Raw genomic sequence first — 19,430 nt, 5'->3', positions numbered from 1 at the left:
AGGTTATGTCGATGTAGGACTTGTTTTACTGTGGATATTGATACTTTTGTACCTGTTTCCTCCAACATCTTCACAAGGTCCTTTGCTGTTGTTCTGGGATTGATTTGCACTTTTCGCACCAAAATATGTTCATCTCTAGGATCCCAGAACGCGTCTCCTTCCTGAGCGGTATGATGGTTGCGTGGTCCCATGGTGTTTATACTGGCGTACTATTGTTTGTACAGATGAACGTGGTACCTTCATGCGTTTGGAAATTGCTCCCAAGGATGAACCAGACTTGTGGAGGTCTACCATTTTTCTCTGAGGTCTTGGCTGATTTTCCCATGATGTCAAGCAAAGAGGCACTGAGTTTGAAGGTAGGCCTTGAAATACATCCACAGGTACACCTCCAATTGACTCAAATGATGTCAATTAGCCTATCAGAAGCTTCTAAAGCCATGACATTATTTCCCCAAGCTATTTAAAGGCTCAGTCAATTTAGTGTATGTAAACTTCTGACCCACTGGAATTATGATACAGTGAATTATAAGTGAAATAATATGTCTGTAAACAATTGTTGAAAAAATTACTTGTGTCATGCACAAAGTAGATATCCTAACCGACTTGCCAAAACTATAGTTTGTTAACAAGAAATTTGTGGAGTGGTTGAAAAATTAGTTTTAATGACTGCAACCTAAGTGTATGTAAACTTCCGACTTCAACTGTATGTATACTGTAGCTAAGCAAGTAATACTAAGTGTAGTAAGCTGTTAGTAGCCCATGTGGCTAACCCTGAAAATGTACGGTAGTCTAATTTCACCAACGTGGTATTGTAAACACATCGTTCGTGGCCGGTGTGTGCTTGTTTGACAACTTTTTTTGTACAGCTTTGACAGTGCTACTGATAGCAGTGGTGGTGCTTGGCTTGCATGTGCAAATTCAGCCAAACAACATTATATAATAGAATTGTGTTATTTAACATGTCAAATTGTCTTATATGACATGTATGTTTTTTGACACGCAAAGACACAATTTTTGTTTTATTTAACTAGGCAAGTCAGTTAAGAACAAATTCTGATTTACAATGACGTCCTACACCGTCCATCATGTGATACAGCCTGGATTCGATCCAGGGTGTCTATAGTGACACCTTTAGCACTAAGATGCAGTGTCTTAGTCCGCTGCGCCACTCGGGAGCCCAAATGGCATTCAATGTGCCTCACCCTAATAATTTGGTCTATTTCCACCTCTTAATTTCCCCTACTATTCTAAGATGGTGATGCACATGTAGCCTATAACCTGTTTTAGAGAAATGTAATCATCGAGTAAATCATTAAATCATTTAATTGTCTGTTTATATGCCCCCTTTATTTATCCTACGGTTCTGACATGTTGTACAGGGAGTACACTGTAAGAACGGCCCATGTTCTGAATTCAGTCGCTGCACATTTCAAAAAGGCTGAACAAATAGTTATATTGACTACGTCTGTTGTCACTCGCTCATTCATGTCTTAATCGAAATTATGGATTGCCTCTTATCCGCTTTTCCTCCCCTTATGCCATAGTGTGTACATCTCAATTGTCAGTAGAAATCACATTTGTTTAGGCAAATCAGCCATATCAGCAATGTTTTTTTTAAAGGCAGTAAATGAGTCTGAATGAACTGTTTCGCTGCCAGACAAGGCTCCGCTGAAAGCAAGGTGTAGCAGTGCTAAGGTGTCGGGACTGCTGTTGGGACAGCTTGATATCGGCCCTAACAGTTTGTGGGCACTGTTTGTCACCGTTATAGTGCAATTCATGTATTGTTTAGTGTTGAGTTGTGTAGTGGCTTTGCTGGCATGCATCCCCCCAAAAATGTGTTTGCCCCACCAAGATTTACATGCTAAAATCGCCACTGAAATAGAGGTGAATTACTTTTTTTACTATTTCGTGGTTACTTTTATTTTGAAATTTCCCGAAACAGTGACCCGGAAATACTTTTCTAGTGTTGCTGACGAGACACTAATTACTTTCTGAATGTACGGTTGTTGTTTCCAGTTCCACATTTATTTTATTGCATGTTGATATACAGTTGTATGCTGTTAATTATCCATACATACTTTTGATAACAACTTTTCCATCATGGACAAACGCGTCAAAGCGGCTGCCAGTACGGGTAGGGGTTGTTTCTAAAAGTAACGTTACAGTCTATGCTATTAACCCTGGCTAACGTAAGCTAGAGTAGCTCAAATTCAACATACAGGCAGCCCCAAGTGAACTGTAAAGTAACATAGCTAACTACATTCGTTTCATGTTAATATCATGTTGGCTTTCTTTCTAAATGTAGCTAGCTATTGCTGCTAAATATAGTAAAACCAAAGATTACAACTCTCATCTGTGGTATAGTCTTATCATAATATTTTGTATAGCCTTGATGTTGTAGACGAATATGATTTTTTGTTATGCAACAACCAGTACAGCCTAAATATTTATTGGGTCCCTCTTCTTTCCATAGGCCCCCCTCTTCCTCTCTCCTCTTTGCGACTATTGGTTTCTCCCCTGCGGCTGATGTATTCATTTGTATGGCATGTGGTGAATCAACGCAATGTGATGCACTATGGGAAGGTCGAGGAATTTGTAACTGTGGTGACTGAAGCCGTTCCAAAGTTGCTGAGTTTCAAACAGAGGGCTCAACTCATCCTGGGCCTGAGAGCAAGGGTGAGTGACATGATGTGTGGTCATGGGAGGAGTAGTTGATTATGCTTTGATTGACACATTTATAACAATGCCAGTAGAAACTATATGTGTGTAAGGAGGGCAGGGAAGTTGCAAGTTTACTCAATATCGCCATGATTCCCATTAATTAGATGATCTTGGAGATGTTCCGCAACGATTGTCCACCTAACCCTCAGGCCATCCAACGTCTCCTGGGAAAGATTAACATCAGTGCATCCGCAGGGGTAAGAATATTTTTCTCTCTCCTGCATACATTCAAAGGATGTAACAGCTGCTCATTTTAATAGCTCAATTCAGATAACCAGATAAGTTATTCTTGTATCAAATTATTCACATTCTGTGTTACAGCAGCAAGATATGGAAGTGGAGGAGTCACAGGCTAACTTTGTGGCGCTGGTCCAAACCCTGCTGAAAAACCCTTATGAGAGGAAGCACTTCTTCCAGGTTTGACATACTTTCTCTCTCTCCCTTTCGTCTGACTTGATTTTAGCGGCTCATCATTCAGGTAGCTTCTCTCAGACACTGTCACTCTTTGCTTCCCTGTAGGAGGAGTTCCATACACATTATGGCTCCAAGTATGACACAGCACTGCAGGCCCTTGTAGGAGGCTTGGTCCTCAGACTGGAACAACTGCTATCTGTGCCAGATCTCTCCCAGGTAATTAACTGGTACATGACAAGTCTATAACTAACAGTTCACTGATCATACCTAATTTTGTCATTATTAGATAACAGTTTATGTCAACACATGCCATATTATTGTCTTGACCTCACATGCTAAGCCACCCCACCTTTGCTGATCTTAGCTTCTACCTCTCCTTCTCAGATAGCATCCATTATCAGTGCTGCCCCCTCTGACCTGGAGGAGTGTGGACAGTCTGTGTCTGACCCTGAGCACCTGAAGATCCTCCTCCAGCACCAGAACCTGCTAAATAAAATCCAGTTAAACAAAAATGGTAGGCTTGAAAACAGTCCATAGAAAGCTTTGGAGTCTCTACTTCAATCAGTATCTGTTATCCTCTCTGTGTATGTACAGTAGATTTATAAACAGCTATAAAAAAAAAACTTTACAAGTTTTATTTTTGACATAGAAAATTTAAAGTACAATGTGGAGAAATCGCTCAGCCATTACCTGGTTGGTAAAATTCTGTAATGTTCTCCTACTTTCAGTATGTGACAAAAAAAGCAATTTAAATAATGGCTGTACAATATGAACCACTGTGAAATATATTTTCAATGATCATGAATATAATATTTTTAGCTGTATGAATTTAGTTTACAAAACCTTAAATAAAAAGATTAAAAAGCTAAACTTAAGGATGGAAGGCATAGAAATAGCATGCATAACACTGATATAGCACTTTTCATTCTTGCTTACAATGAGAAAGACAGATCTATAACTCACATTTCTATGTACATTTGGTTGGGTTGCACACAAAACTACATACGGGACCTTTCAGCTCATTACGAACCATTTTATGATTTTTTTAAACAGGAATGTAAAAAAAAAAGCGTAGGATTTTTTTTAATTAGCAGAATATCCTTAAATATTGTTATTTTTTTTATTTTTTTTCGCAGTACCTCTCACTTCCTCTGTGGGTGACTGTGTGCTGTCTTCGCTGTCCTTCCGCCTCGCCTGTGGAATGCCATCAATGGAGCCAGATCTTGACAAGCCATCAGAATCACTAGAAGCTACTCTAAGCCTCATGAACCCTGCCTCCTTCAGTGACTTGGAGGATCTGGGAATGATGTCAGATGACTCGCCACATGCTGGAGAAGATAGTACTGTAGATAGAGAAGAGGATGCCAGGGATAACGGAAATGGGGTGAAAAATGCAGTGTGTGACAATGCACTGCCAGAGAGCGTGTCTAGTCCTCAAGGTGTTAGCGGACTAGTAGGAGGGGCACCATCAAAAGGGGCACCAACAGTAAGGAGTAGGTTGCCAACACAGAGACACCAACAGCTTGTATCACTGATAAATAGTTCCTTCACCAAATCCTCTCCTTTACAGATAGTCAAATTAGTCATCCCTGCCACGGTCACCAATGGGAACCAACCGTGTAACCCACCGGTCAAAGTAGCGAGTGTCCACCAGTGGGTCTCCCACATTGCAAGTAACTCGATCTCGCTCCCTTCCTTGCCACCCCTTCCACAAAACAATGATGTAGACAAGGAGATCCGGTCAGGTGACACATGTCTTGGAAGCAGTGTGGTAATTGGTGGTCAGGAAACAGAAGCCAATCTCTTTGAGAAGGCTGTTATCCGAAGGAGATGGGTGCCCAAGCCACAAAGAATAACGGTACCCTCGAAAAGGAGAATTCCTGAGGCAACCATCATTTGCCAGGAGTGTGGGAAGAGTTTTGTCTATCCGTCTCAGCTGGAAAATCACCTCCGCATTCACACAGGAGAGAAACCTTTCAAGTGCACTGAGTGTGGCAGGGCCTTCAGGTCCTTAGGAGGTATGACCACTCATATGAAAAATCACTCTGAAGCGCGGCCATTTAAGTGTGATGAGTGTGACAAGGGCTTTCGGAAAAAGGCTGACCTGAAGAAGCATCAGCTCATCCACACGGGTGCAAAACCACATAAATGCACCATCTGTGGAAAGGGCTTCAGCCAAGCATTCTATTGCAGAATACACATCCAGTCTCATGCAAGTGAAAATAACTTTCCCTGCACTCATTGTCAGAAGAGATTCCCAACCCAATACAAGCTGTCTGTCCACGAGCGCTGGCACACCATGGAGCGCCCGTTCATCTGTGAGCAGTGTGGGATGCGCTTCTTTCATCCCAGTGGGCTGAAGAGGCACATGGGCTATCACATTGGGAACCGCCCGTTCCTGTGTGCCCAGTGTGGAAAGACTTTTGTTTATGAGTTTGACCTGAAGAAACACCAAAGGGACCATGGCCCCAAGCCCAAGATCCCATGCCCTGTCTGCCAGAAGGTGTTTGGCAGCAACGGACTCATTAAGGCCCACATGTTTACGCACACCTCTGTAAAACCTTACAGATGTGACATATGTGACAAGACCTTTAAACAGAGCAGCAGCTTGAGCAGTCACAAACGTCTGCACACAGGCGAACGCCCTTACCACTGCGACATGTGTGGGAAGACATACAAGCTGAATCAGCACCTGAAGGAGCACATAATTATCCACCACACGACGGAGGGGCACCCCTGTGACCAGTGTGGAAAGGTCTTCAAGTTACCACGTCTTCTAAAGGCGCATGAGCGGTTGCACTCAGGAGAGCGATCTGAGCAGACAAGGAAATACAGTCACACCAACCGGCGCAGGAGACATTCCTCCAAAAGGAGTTGATTTTCTGCACAGTGGCTGCCCTCCACACACACACTGACTGGGATGCTAGTTTTATTGTTCTGCACAAGTTTAGCTTTGTCACAATGCCATGCCATTGGCTGTAATCATGTTCTTGGTTTTTTTTGTTATAAACTTGACAATTTTGGACCATAATCCAGGATTCCCTAGACTGAACATTGACAAATGGTAGAATGGCTGGCTTAATTCATGCAGAAACAAACATATGTCCTGTTAGATACCAACAATGAATGATTGTGTCATTAAAACCTATTTGTTTGTGATGCTTTTTTTTGGATAGGTTGCAATTCCAATGACATAAGATGTAAATTGACAGCTACTTACATATCTCTTTTTGAGAGCAGTCAATGATTGCCGGAAGCCTTTACAAAAAAATATGAACAACATTTGGTGTTGGATAAAGGCAAATAAAGTCATTATTGTGTGCCACTACTCATTTGTTTTGCTGTTTAAGTTGAAAACATTCACAGCAAGGGAAACCAAATGTTTGCTAGAATGGTCCTGTGCGATTACTTTTTATAATACATTTAAAGATTGTATTAAGCCACAAAAGTTCATTAATAAAGATTAATACTCATCCAGATATATAACGTTATACAGAAAAAATATGAAATTTATGTTTTTACCTCAAATGTATATTTTCAAGAAAAGAGCCGGATTCACTTGCGGCTCTTATTCCAGCACGGTAGGTGGCGGTAATGTTGTTATGCTACCACTCTTATTGTTAATAGTCAGGTCCAAACTCTGTTCTGGTTTTGGTTCCGTTTCCCTCTGTCCCGTTGTTGTCACCATTTTCACACAAAAAATCGTCAATGAGTTGATAGCTATGATAACATTCCGGCATGGACAAACGAGTCAAGAAGAGTACAGCCGGTACGGGTAGGATACATTATATGACACTTACTAGCCATGTATTAGCAATCTAACCCATTTTACAAATGTGAACCTGGCTAGACCCAAGTCACTGCAGTGCAGAGCGCTAGCGACTATCTTCAATGGGTAGCTAAGTATAAAGCTAATGTCCGTTTCGGCTTGCCTTCTAAATTAAGTTCGCTAGCTAGTTAGGCATGTTGCTGGAGGTATTTGTTGTTAAAGAAAGAGGATGAAGCCACACAAGCTAACATGTTGTTCTATCGTCTTACTATAGGTCCCCCTCTTCCTCTCTCCTCTTTGCGACTATTGGTTTCTCCCCTGCGGCTGATGTATTCATTTGTATGGCATGTGGTGAATCAACGCAATGTGATGCACTATGGGAAGGTCGAGGAATTTGTAACTGTGGTGACTGAAGCTGTTCCAAAGTTGCTGAGTTTCAAACAGAGGGCTCAACTCATCCTGGGCCTGAGAGCAAGGGTGAGTGACATGTTGTGTGGTCATGGGAGGGGTGGTTTTGAAACTGTATTAGAAAAATCATATACAATTTTGTCCCATTATTTTAGATGATCTTGGAGTTGTTCCGCAACGACCCACCCAACCTTCAGGACATCCAACGTCTCCTGGAAAAGATGAACATCTTGGGGGTAAGAATATTTCTCCTGTGTGAAAGTGTGGAAGTTCCACCCCATACCAGTGAACAACTCACATGTAACACAACATATTCAAGAATGACTGTCGATACCATTAAACCAGAAAAACCAAGGCTGGAGCGACATCACTTAAAAGAGGGTAAAATATGTGCTGTACTCTGATTTGAAAATAGCCTTTAGCTCTGCAGTGTACAGATCTGAGGGGACTGCATAAGTTTAAATGACATACAAGTGTTAACACCTTCCAGTGGGGTTGCGGGAGCTTTCTGCCATCTGTCTTGCTTTGCTGTCACCCATCTGATTTCATAGATCTGCAAAGTGCAAACATGGATAGGGTAAGAGATAAAAGTTGTTCTCAGGCTAGACTTGTGACTTCTACAGACCCTGTCACCCATACTCAATACCCCTCTTTTTAGTAACATGTAATTCTGATGACGGAAGTGGCTGTACTTTGTATCAAATGATTCCCTATTTGTGTTACAGCAGCAAGATGCAGAAGTGGATGAGTCACAGGCTAACTTTGTGGCGCTGGTCCAAACCCTGCTGAAAAACCCTTACGAGAGGAAGCACTTCTTCCAGGTTCGGCAGGGTTTCTCCCTTTCCTCTCACACTGTCCACTTTGTCATGTCATAGACACTGACTTTAACTTTTTCTTTCCTTCCCTGTAGGAGGAGTTCCATACACATTATGGCTCCAAGTATGACACAGCACTGCAGGCCCTTGTGGGAGGCTTGGTCCTCAGACTGGAACGACTGCTATCTGTGCCAGATCTCTCCCAGGTAATAAACTGGTAAACAACAAGTCTATAACTAACAATTTACCAGTCATATCTAATGTTGACATTGTTAGACAACTATATACACTACCGTTCAAAAATTTGGGGTCACTTAGTAATGTCCTTGTTTTCCATGAAAACATACATGAAATGAGTTGCAAAATGAATAGGAAATATAGTAAAGATGTTAACAAGGTTATAAATTAGGATTTTTAATTGAAATAATAATTTTGTCCTTTTAAACTTTGCTTTCGTCAAAGAATCCTCCATTTGCAGCAATTACAGCCAGACGTTTGGCATTCTAGTTGTCAATTTGTTGAGGTAATCTGAATAGATTTCACCCTATGCTTCCTGTAGCACCTCCCAAAAGTTGGATTGGCTTGATGGGCACTTCTTACGTACCATACGGTCAAGCTGCTCCCACAATAGCTCAATAGGGTTGAGATGGGTAACCTTTATTAACTAGGCAAGAGATCCAGGGACTGTGATGGCCATTCCATTATAGACAGAATACCAGCTGACTGCTTCTTCCCTAAATCGTTTTTGCATAGTTTGGAGCTATGCGTTTGGTCATTGTCCTGGTGTAGGAGGAAATTGGCTACAATTAAGCGCCGTTCACAGGGTATGGCATGGTGTTGCAAAATGGAGTGATATCCTTCCTTCTTCAAGATCCCTTTTACCCTGTACACATCTCCCACTTTACCACCACCAAAGCAGCCCCAGACCATCACAATGCCTCCACCATGCTTGACAGATGGCTTCAAGCACTCCTCCAGCATCTTTTAATTTTTTCTGCATCTCACGAATGTTCTTCTTTGTGATCCAAACACCTCAAATGTAGATTTGTCTGTCCATAACACTTTTTTCCCAATCTTCCTCTGTCCAGTGTCTGTGTTCTTTTGCCCATCTTAATATTTTATTTTTATTGGCCAGTCTGAGATATGGCTTTTTCTTTGCGACTCTGCCTAGAAGGCCAGCATCCTGGAGTCGCCTCCTCACTGTTGACGTTGAGACTGGTGTTTTGCGGGTACTATTTAATGAAGCTGCCAGTTGAGGACTTGTGAGGCGTCTGGTTCTCAAACTGGACACTAATGTACTTGTCCTCTTGCTCAGTTGTGCACCGGGGCCTCCCACTCCTCTTTCTATTCTGGTTAGAGACAGTTTGCTCTGTTCTGTGAAGGGAGTAGTACACAGCGTTGTACGAGATCTTCAGTTTCTTGGCAATTTCTCACATGGAATAGCCTTAATTTCTCAGAACAAGAATAGACTGATGAGTTTCAGAAGAAAGTTATTTGTTTATTGCCATTTTGAGCCTGTAATCGAACCCACAAATGCTGATGCTCCAGATACTCAAGTAGTCTAAAGAAGGCCAGTTTTATTGCTTCTTTAATCAGAGCAACAGTTTTCAGCTGTGCTAACATAATTGCAAAAGGGTTTTCTAATGATCAATTAGCCTTTTAAAATGATAAACTTGGAATAGCTAACAAAACGTGCCATTGGAACACAGGAGTGATGGTTGCTGTTAATGTACCTCTGTACGCCTATGTAGATATTCCTTTAAAAATCATCAGTTTCCAGCTACAATAGTCATTTACAATATTAACAATGTCTACACTGTATTTCTGATCAATTTGATGTTATTTTAATGGACAAAAAATCTGCTTTTCTTTCAAAAACAAGGACATTTCTAAGTGACCCTAAACATTTGAACGTTAGTATACGTGCCAACACATGCCATAATATTTTTCATAATGCGCACTCTAAGAAACCCCCTGGTTGCTGATCTTAGCTTCTACCTCTCCTTCTCAGATAGCATCCATTATCAGTGCTGCCCCCTCTGACCTGGAGGAGTGTGGACAGTCTGTGTCTGACCCTGAGCACCTGAAGATCCTCCTCCAGCACCAGAACCTGCTAAATAAGATTCAGTTGGGTAGGGTTACTTTAATTAGTATATCTTCTCCATGTTAATGTTCAGTGGAATTATCAACAGCTGAACAAAGAACAATGTAATTTTCCCTTTTTGTCAAACTGCCATGGTTCAATCTATTGATAACTTTGAACCAGCTGTATTTACAGGAATTTGAATTATTTTGAAATGGTATTAATCTAAACATGCCCAATACTTTCAAATTCAAACAATCAGAATGTGGTGTAATATAAAATATTCATAGATTTTTCTGTATTTGTCCCTTTTTCTCAGTACCTGTCACGTCCTCTGTAGGGGACTGTGTGCTGTCCTCGCTGTCTTTCCGCTTAACCTGTGGAATGCAGTCCATGCAGACAGATTTTGACGAACCAGCGGAATCATTAGAAGCTGCTCTAAGCATCATGAGCCCTGCCTCCTTCAGTGACTTGGAGGATCTGGGAATGATGTCAGTTGAATCGGACCACGCTGGAGCAGTAACTACTGTGGAGAGAGAAGACCAGAATGCCAGGGATAACGGAGGTCGGGTGAAAAATTCAGTACTCGACAGTGAAGAAGACAATGCACTGTCAAAGAACGACATAGTCTCACCTACTCCTCAAAGTGTAAGCAGGCCAGTGGGAGGGGCACCAACAGTAGAGAGCATGCTGCCAACAGAGAGTCACAAAGAGCTTGCAACACTGATGAATACTTTCATCACCGAAGCCTCTCCTTCACATATTGTCACCCCTGCCACGGTCACCAATGGGAACCAGCCAGATAACCAGCCGGTCGAGCTAGCGAGTGTCCACCAGTGGGTCTCCCATATTGCAAGTAACTCGATCTCGCTCCCTTCCTTGCCACCCCTTCCACAAAACAATGATGTAGACAAGGAGATCCGGTCAGGTGACACGTGTCTTGGAAGCAGTGTGGAAATTGGGGGGCAGGAAACAGAAGTCAATCTCTTTGAGAGGGCTGTTATCCGAAGGAGACTGCCCAAACCACAAAGAATAACGGTACCCTCGAAGAGGAAAATCCCTGAGGCAACCATCATTTGCCTGGAGTGTGGAAAGAGTTTTGTCTATTCGTCTCAGCTGGAAAATCACCTCCGCATTCACACAGGAGAGAAACCTTTCAAATGCACTGAGTGTGGCAGGGCCTTCAGGTCCTTAGGAGGTATGACCACTCATATGAAAAATCACTCTGAAGCGCGGCCATTTAAGTGTGAAAAGTGTGACAAGGGCTTTCGGAAAAAGGCTGACCTGAAGAAGCATCAGCCCATCCATATGGGTGCGAAACCACACAAATGCACCATCTGCGGAAAGGGCTTCACCCAAGCATTCTATTGCAGAATACACATCCAGTCTCATGCAAGTGAAAATAACTTTCCCTGCACCCATTGTCAGAAGAGATTCCCAACCCAATACAAGCTGTCTGTCCACGAGCGCTGGCACACCATGGAGCGCCCGTTCATCTGTGAGCAGTGTGGGATGCGCTTCTTTCATCCCAGTGGGCTGAAGAGGCACATGGGCTATCACATTGGGAACCGCCCGTTCCTGTGTGCCCAGTGTGGAAAGACTTTTGTTTATGAGTTTGACCTGAAGAAACACCAAAGGGACCATGGCCCCAAGCCCAAGATCCCATGCCCTGTCTGCCAGAAGGTGTTTGGCAGCAACGGACTCATTAAGGCCCACATGTTTACGCACACCTCTGTAAAACCTTACAGATGTGACATATGTGACAAGACCTTTAAACAGAGCAGCAGCTTGAGCAGTCACAAACGTCTGCACACGGGCGAACGCCCTTACCACTGCGACATATGTGGGAAGACATACAAGCTGAATCAGCACCTGAAGGAGCACATAATTATCCACCACACGACGGAGGGGCACCCCTGTGACCAGTGTGGAAAGGTCTTCAAGTTACGACGTCTTCTGAAGGCGCATGAGCGGTTGCACTCAGGAGAGCGATCTGAGCATACAAGGAAATACAGTCACACCAGCCGTCGCAGGAGAAATTCCTCCAAAATGAGTTGATTTACTGCACAGTGGCTGCCCTCCACAGACACCGACTGGGATGCTAGTTTTAATATCCTGACAAATTGCCATTAGCTGTAATAATATTTCTATTTTTTTGTTGTAGACTTTAGATTTTGGACCAGAATTCAGGATTCCCTTAATAGACTGAACATTGAAAAATAGTATAATATCTGGCTTAATTAATGCAGCAACAAGCATATATCCTGTTGGATAACAATGAATGATTGTGTCATTAAAACATTTGTTTGTGATGCTTTTCTTTTTTTGGATAGGTTATTGAAATTCCAATGACACAAGATGTAAATTGATAGCTACTCGCTTATTTCTCTTTTTGAGAGTAGTCAATGATTGCAGGGAGCCTTTACAAAAAAATAAGCACAACATTTGGTGTTGGATAAAGGCAAATAAAGTCAAAATTGTGTGCCACTACTTTCTTGTTTTGCAGCATTCACAGCATGGGAAACCAAATGTATGCTAGAATTGTACTGTGTGATGACATTTTATAATACATTTAAAGTGTTCATTAAACCACAAAAGTTAATTAAGCCACAAAATAAAGATCCATACTCAACCAAATATATATACAGAAAAATTATGAAATTCGCTCTGGATAAGAGCGTCTGCTAAATGACTTAAATGTAAATGTAATGTGTTTTTACCTAAAATGTAATTTCAAGAAAAGAGCAGGTTTCAATTGTGGCTCTTATTCCAGCACGATAGGTGGCGGTAATGATGCTAAACTGCCAAAATTATTGTTAATAGTCCGGTCAAAACTGTTCTGGTTTTGGTTCCTTTTCCATCTGTTGTTGTCGCCATTTTCATAATTTTTCGTCAGTGAGTTGATGATAGCTATCTATCATGCTAGTTACCTTTACTGTTAGATTTCTGCTTATAGTACATCATTGGTAACATTCCGGTATGGACAAACGAGTCAAGAAGAGTACAGCCGGTACGGGTAGGTTACATTATATGACACTTACTAGCCATATATTAGCAATCTAACCCATTTTACAAATGTGAACCTGGCTAGACCCAAGTCACTGCAGTGCAGAGCGCTAGCGACTATCTTCAATGGGTAGCTAAGTATAAAGCTAATGTCCGTTTCGGCTTGCCTTCTAAATTAAGTTTGCTAGCTAATTAGCCATGTTGCTAAAGAAAGAGGATGAAGCCACACAAGCTAACATGTTGTTCTATCGTCTTACTATAGGTCCCCCACTTCCTCTCTCCTCTTTGCGACTATTGGTTTCTCCCCTGCGGCTGATGTATTCATTTGTATGGCATGTGGTGAAACAACGCAATGTGATGCACTATGGGAAGGTCGAGGAGTTTGTAACTGTGGTGACTGAAGCCGTTCCAAAGTTGCTGAGTTACAAACAGAGGGCTCAACTCATCCTGGGCCTGAGAGCAAGGGTGAGTGACATGTTGTGTGGTCATGGGAGGGGTGGTTTTGAAACTGTGTATTAGAAAAATCATATACAATTTTTGTCCCATTATTTTAGATGATCTTGGAGTTGTTCCGCAAGGACCCACCCAACCTTCAGGACATCCAACGTCTCCTGGAAAAGATGAACATCTTGGGGGTAAGAATATTTCTCCTGTGTGAAAATTCCGCCCCATACCGTGGCACAAACTCACAACACACCTGTAACACAGCATTCAAAAATATTGCTGTCAATACCATTCTCGGACGACTACTTAAAAGAAGTAACATTTGGATGTTGGTCTGGTTTGAAAATAGCCTTTAGTTCTGCAGTGTACAAATCTGAGGGGGCTGGATAAGTGTAAACGACAAGTGTTAACACCTTCCAGTGGGGTTGCGGGAGCATTCTGCCATCTGTCTTGCTTTGCTGTCACCTATCTGATTCCATAGATCTGCAAAGTGCAAACATGGATAGGGTAAGAGATAAAAGTTGTTCTCAGGCTAGACTTGTGACTTCTACAGACCCTGTCACCCATACACTCAATACCCCTCTTTTTAGTAGCATGTAATTCTGATGACGGAAGTGGCTGTACTTTGTATCAAATGATTCCCAATTTGTGTTACAGCAGCAAGATGCAGAAGTGGATGAGTCACAGGCTAACTTTGTGGCGCTGGTCCAAACCCTGCTGAAAAACCCTTACGAGAGGAAGCACTTCTTCCAGGTTCGGCAGGGTTTCTCCCTTTCCTCTCACACTGTCCACTTTGTCATGTCATAGACACTGACTTTAACTTTTTCTTTCCTTCCCTGTAGGAGGAGTTCCATACACATTATGGCTCCAAGTATGACACAGCACTGCAGGCCCTTGTGGGAGGCTTGATCCTCAGACTGGAACGACTGCTATCTGTGCCAGATCTCTCCCAGGTAATAAACTGGTAAACAACAAGTCTATAACTATCAATTCACCAATTATATCTAATGTTGACATTGTTAGACAAATGTATATGTGTCAACACATGCCATAATATTTTTCATCCTGCGCACTCTAAGAAACCCCCTGGTTGCTGATCTTAGCTTCTACCTCTCCTTCTCAGATAGCATCCATGATCAGTGCTGCCCCCTCTGACCTGGAGGAGTGTGGACAGTCTGTGTCTGATCCTGAGCACCTGAAGATCCTCCTCCAGCACCAGAACCTGCTAAATAAGATTCTGTTTGGTAGGCTTACTTTAATTATATATTCTCCTTCCTGTTAATGTTAAGTAGAATTATCAACAGATAAACAAAGAACAATGTATTTTTCCCCAAACTGTCATGGATCACTTTGAACCAGCTGTATTTACAGGATTGTGAAATAGTTTTTCAATGGTATTAATGTAAACATGCTCATTCCTTTCAAATTTAACCAATCAGAATGTCATTTTTCTATATTTGTTCCTTCCTTTTCCTCAGTACCTGTCACGTCTTCTGTGGGTGACTGTGTGCTGTCCTCGCTGTCCTTCCGCCTCGCCTGTGGAATGCCATCAATGGAGCCAGATCTTGACAAGCGATCAGAATCATTAGAAGCCACTCTAAGCCTCATGAACCCTGCCTCCTTCAGTGACTTGGAGGATCTGGGAATGATGTCAGATGACTCGCCACATGCTGCAGAAGATAGTACTGTGGAGAGAGAAGAGGATGCAGTGCGTGGCGGTGAAGAAGAGAATTCACTGCCAGAGAGCGCTGTGGTCTGCTCTAGTCCTCAAGGTGTTAGCGGACTGGTGGGAGGGGCACCATCAAAAGGGGCACCAACAGTAAGGAGTATGCTGCAAACGATGAGACAGCAACAGCTTGTATCACTGATGAGTACTTCCATCACTGAAGCCTCTCCTTCACAGATAGTCCTCCCTGCCACGGATAACCAGCCGGTCGAGCTAACGAGTGTCGACCAGTGGGTCTCCCATATTGCCAGTTACACTTTATCACTCCATTCCTTGCCACCCCTTCCACAAAATGATAATTTGGACAAGGAGATGGAGTCGGCCGACACAGGTCTCGGAAGCAGTGTGGTGATCGGGGGTCAGGAAACAGAGGTCGATCTCTTTGAGAGTTCCATTATCCAAAGGAAGAGGGTGCAAAAGCCACTACGAGTAGCGTGCTCTAAAAGGAGAAACCCTGCAACCAACTCCTGCCAAGAGTGTGGGAAGCGTTTTCTGTCTCGGGGACGGCTGGAGGATCACCTCCGCATACACACCGGAGAGAAACCTTTCAAGTGCACCGATTGTAGCAGGTTCTTCAGGACGTTGGCACTCCTGACCAACCATATGAAAATTCACTCTGACGTGCGGCCCTTTAGCTGCGACGAGTGCGGCAAGTGCTTTCGGAGAAAGGTTGGCCTTCAGAATCACCATCGCGTCCACACGGATGCAAGACCATACAAATGCACCATCTGTGGAAAGGGTTTCACGCAAGTACAGTACTGCAAAAGACACATGGATTGTCATACAAGTGAGAATACCTATTTCTGTACTCATTGTCCGAAGAGTTTCCCAACCCAATTCCAACTGTCCGCCCACCAGCGCTGGCACACCAGCGACCGCCCGTACGCCTGTGAGCAGTGTGGGTTGCGCTTCTTTATGCCAAGCTTGTTAAAGAGACACATGGGCTATCACATCGGGAACCGCCAGTTCCTGTGTGCCCAGTGCGGAAGGACCTTTGTCTATGAGTTTGACCTAAAGAGACACCAAAAAGACCATGACCCCAGTCCCAAACTCCCCTGTCCCGTCTGCCAGAAGATGTTTGGCAACAACAGCCTACTCCAGGCCCACGTACGCAGGCACTCTTCAGAGAAACCTTACAGATGCGACATATGCGACAAGACCTTTAAAGACAGCGGGGGCCTCCGCATACACAAGCGGGGGCTGCACTCGAACGAACGCCCTTACAGCTGCGACGAGTGTGGGAAGACTTACAAACTACACACGCACCTGAGGGAGCACAAGTTTAAACATACGGGGGAGGGCCACACCTGTGGCCAGTGTGGAAAAGCCTTCAGGTACCTGCGTCTCCTGAAGGCGCACGAGCGATCGCACTCCGAGCCATCTGAGCTCACGCGACGAAACAGTCACACCAGCCGTCGCAGGAGACATTCCTCCAAAAGGAGTTGATTTTCTCACATCTGCACACCCTTTACTGTGGCTACAGTAATATACAACAGTATTCAACTTTGTCAATTCCATGTAATTAGCTGTAGGGTTGTTATGTAGGGCAGCCCAGGGTTCCTCTGTGTTGTCTTAGGAATGCTGCATTATCCCACCATTCCCCCATTCTGTCACATCTCTGGGGTGGTGAGATAATTGACTTGAATGGCGAAGAGGATCTCTGCTGTTCAGGACTGCTGCTCACTGAGTTTAGCTTCCTCCCTTCCTCTATGATCCTCCCTCCTCTGATCAGACATACTGGGACTATACAGGCCCTTATAACATGATACACAGCATATCAAGTTCAGGTTCTAAAGTCATTTAAAATCATGGGATGTCATACATGGTCTATTTTGGGAGGTACCAGCTTTGCAGTCCTAACAGCCATGCATACGAAACCGGTTGTGCGTCTGAAGGCTCCCAGAAAATCTGTGGACTTGCAATTCATATTGTGAATCTGTGGAACTATGTTCAGTGAGGTGTGCTAGTAAACCAGTGAAACAACCACTGTCAGGTGCAGTATGCTCTCAAGAGAATGTGGTTTTAATCTGTTGACTTGGATCAGGATTGGGGGTCAACTACATTTTAATTCAGGATCTTGCTAATAGAAAATAATTTCAGTTACTACCTGAATTGACTGAATTGATATGTCGTTGACTCCAACCCTGGTTTGGAAACAGTCTCATGGCTTCCTTCGCAGTATAATCATCAGTGTTTGATAGTCAGATGTACAGGTTTGCAGGTGTATTTGCGGGGTACAGTGACCATCTTAGGGTCCAAACTCCAACAGAGTGTAGTTCAATTTGTGCTTCTTGTTCTATCGCAATGTTCTTGTTTAATTCAAAAGCTTATAGGCTACATTCATTTGTGGTGTTTATTTTGGACATAAAACAGTCTCCAAAGAAACGTGTTCCACACGTTTCCTGTTCTGCAACATGTATTTCCTGTAGCTGCCATTTAAACCGTCAGAGACCGTTTTTTCTTCCAGATGCAGCATTACCCTTCTTGGAGGCACATCAGAAATTGTGTGAACATACGTGTTATGGCTATGCTGGAGTTGTCATTTATATGTTTTAATGAATCATGAGATTTATCCGGTGGATGTCAGTTTGCCTCATCAGTCTTTTGACATCAACAATATTTTGTGGTATGCAATACACTAAGTTAATATTGTTTTAAGTTATAGCTAACAAGATTGCAACAGATGTCTGTTATTTTTCTGTGAAATGTTGGTTCACTCCAAATATGAACTACCGACTAATATCTATTTTTGAATTTATTTCACACATTTCTCTGGCAAAAAAATAGTCAAACTACACTTGCAGGCAACAAAACTAAGAAAACATGTGCGCACACATGCGTTATTCTGGAAACTGTAAGCATCTACCTGTGAGGGAAATCTAATAGGCTAGGTCATACATTATTTATTTGTGTGTGGCGAAAAAGAGCTACGGTACCCTACTGTACTGCAATGCAGGTCCGACAGAATTCCAGCCGTCTTTGTGAAAGTATTTTTGTTTGTAATACAGGAATACGTTATTTTTCAGAATTGAACAGATTACATTTTGATCTTGTTGAATGTTGTTCTCCAACTCCCAATCCCTCATCTTTTTGTTTAATCTCATGTCATTCCTCATTCCAAGAGGAAGGGCAGTGAGTCTGATAGTCATTTATTTTGAAAAGTATGAATTCCTAATAAATAACGCTATTACACATGACTTAAATTGTTATAACAACTATGAATGCAATCACATGCATTCCTCATACGAACAAAAGGTCAGGATTCAATTAAATCGACAGTAGGCTTAAGCCTTGTTCGCCAACAAAGCACAGCCTTTCTGGTGGAAGAGTTTATCAAATAACTGATTGGCTGCTCTTTCGGTCATTGTCACGAAACCACACCCGTGCTTATCCCACCCACGTTTACGTTCTGAACAAGAAAGTGAAGGCTATATAAAGAAATGACACTAAAATTTATGATAGGGATTTACATCAAACTAATTGAGGTGTAGGGGCTCCCGAGTGGCGCAGCGGTCTACGGCACTGCATCTCAGTGTTGGTCTGATTTGTTATTGTTACTCATCTACCGATCACTGCCCTTCTTTTTGAAAGCCGCATAAAGCTCCCAAGTCTTTGCAATTGAATTTGTGCTTGAAATTCAACGCATGACTGAGGGACCTTACAGATATTGTATGCATGGGGGACAGAGGAAGGGTAAGTCAATAAAACATGTCCCGGTACATTACATTTTTTTCCACACAGAGTGATTCCATGAAACGTATTATGTGATTTGTTAAGCCAAATTTTACTCCTGAACTAATTTAGGCTTGTCTGAACAAAGGGGCTTCATACTTACCGTATGCAGCGACTGTATTTTAGTTATCAAATTTGTATTGATCTTTACAATGTAAATGTAATGTAAATTACAATGTAAATTATTACAATGTGACATTACAGAGTATTTTGAGTAGATTGTTGACAAATATATTTTAATCGCACTTTGTAACAATAAAATGTGAAGAAATCCAAGGGGTATGAATACCTTTGGAAGGTACTGTAGATGTT

General features: G+C 42.6%; 3 protein-coding genes and 1 long non-coding RNA gene across 7 annotated transcripts; 3 read left to right on the top strand and 1 right to left on the bottom strand.

Annotated features, from left to right (window-relative positions):
- Positions 1-1,976: 1,976 nt before the first annotated feature.
- LOC129838921 (zinc finger and SCAN domain-containing protein 2-like) lies at positions 1,977-6,463 on the top strand. The gene is made up of 7 exons (XM_055906189.1): positions 1,977-2,134; positions 2,474-2,676; positions 2,826-2,918; positions 3,043-3,138; positions 3,241-3,351; positions 3,520-3,649; positions 4,272-6,463. The coding sequence occupies exons 1-7, from the start codon at positions 2,101-2,103 to the stop codon at positions 6,011-6,013; spliced, it is 2,409 nt and encodes an 802-aa protein (XP_055762164.1). The 5' UTR covers positions 1,977-2,100; the 3' UTR covers positions 6,014-6,463.
- Positions 2,024-6,741, bottom strand: LOC129838926 (uncharacterized). The gene is made up of 3 exons (XR_008756933.1): positions 6,658-6,741; positions 6,356-6,393; positions 2,024-4,478 (listed from the first exon to the last, which is right to left on the bottom strand). It is a non-coding gene; the product is annotated as an uncharacterized LOC129838926 (long non-coding RNA).
- Positions 6,742-6,789: 48 nt separating this feature from the next.
- Positions 6,790-12,530, top strand: LOC129838923 (zinc finger protein 135-like). 2 transcript variants are annotated; one of them, XM_055906191.1, is made up of 7 exons: positions 6,790-6,904; positions 7,179-7,381; positions 7,468-7,548; positions 8,038-8,133; positions 8,223-8,333; positions 10,139-10,259; positions 10,530-12,530. In XM_055906191.1, the coding sequence occupies exons 1-7, from the start codon at positions 6,874-6,876 to the stop codon at positions 12,266-12,268; spliced, it is 2,382 nt and encodes a 793-aa protein (XP_055762166.1). In that variant the 5' UTR covers positions 6,790-6,873; the 3' UTR covers positions 12,269-12,530. The 2 variants fall into 2 exon arrangements, with proteins under 2 accessions (XP_055762166.1, XP_055762165.1); XM_055906190.1 differs by having other exon boundaries at positions 6,790-6,910.
- A 266-nt stretch (positions 12,531-12,796) lies between these two features.
- Positions 12,797-19,430, top strand: LOC129838924 (zinc finger protein 34-like). 3 transcript variants are annotated; one of them, XM_055906194.1, is made up of 7 exons: positions 12,797-13,220; positions 13,479-13,681; positions 13,771-13,851; positions 14,318-14,413; positions 14,503-14,613; positions 14,784-14,904; positions 15,139-19,430. In XM_055906194.1, the coding sequence occupies exons 1-7, from the start codon at positions 13,190-13,192 to the stop codon at positions 16,830-16,832; spliced, it is 2,337 nt and encodes a 778-aa protein (XP_055762169.1). In that variant the 5' UTR covers positions 12,797-13,189; the 3' UTR covers positions 16,833-19,430. The 3 variants fall into 3 exon arrangements, with proteins under 3 accessions (XP_055762169.1, XP_055762168.1, XP_055762167.1); XM_055906193.1 differs by having other exon boundaries at positions 12,797-13,226; positions 14,321-14,413; XM_055906192.1 differs by having other exon boundaries at positions 12,797-13,226.

Source organism: Salvelinus fontinalis, chromosome 39 (assembly GCF_029448725.1).
Source record: "Salvelinus fontinalis isolate EN_2023a chromosome 39, ASM2944872v1, whole genome shotgun sequence".
Taxonomy (NCBI): Eukaryota; Metazoa; Chordata; class Actinopteri; order Salmoniformes; family Salmonidae; genus Salvelinus; species Salvelinus fontinalis.
The sequence above is the reverse complement of the archived record's forward strand: the minus strand, read 5'-3'. Positions and strand labels throughout refer to the sequence as shown.

Bases quoted from the DNA above. Each gene is read 5' to 3' on its own strand.
- LOC129838924 (XM_055906192.1), top strand. From the start codon at position 13,190: ATGGACAAACGAGTCAAGAAGAGTACAGCCGGTACGG. The intron at 13,227-13,478 runs GTAGGTTACATT...GTCTTACTATAG, and splicing joins GAAGAGTACAGCCGGTACGG to GTCCCCCACTTCCTCTCTCC. The intron at 14,614-14,783 runs GTAATAAACTGG...TCTCCTTCTCAG, and splicing joins CTGTGCCAGATCTCTCCCAG to ATAGCATCCATGATCAGTGC.
- LOC129838923 (XM_055906190.1), top strand. From the start codon at position 6,874: ATGGACAAACGAGTCAAGAAGAGTACAGCCGGTACGG. The intron at 7,382-7,467 runs GTGAGTGACATG...CCATTATTTTAG, and splicing joins TCCTGGGCCTGAGAGCAAGG to ATGATCTTGGAGTTGTTCCG. The intron at 7,549-8,037 runs GTAAGAATATTT...TTTGTGTTACAG, and splicing joins AAAAGATGAACATCTTGGGG to CAGCAAGATGCAGAAGTGGA.
- LOC129838921 (XM_055906189.1), top strand. From the start codon at position 2,101: ATGGACAAACGCGTCAAAGCGGCTGCCAGTACGG. The intron at 2,919-3,042 runs GTAAGAATATTT...TCTGTGTTACAG, and splicing joins ACATCAGTGCATCCGCAGGG to CAGCAAGATATGGAAGTGGA. The intron at 3,650-4,271 runs GTAGGCTTGAAA...TTTTTTTCGCAG, and splicing joins AATCCAGTTAAACAAAAATG to TACCTCTCACTTCCTCTGTG.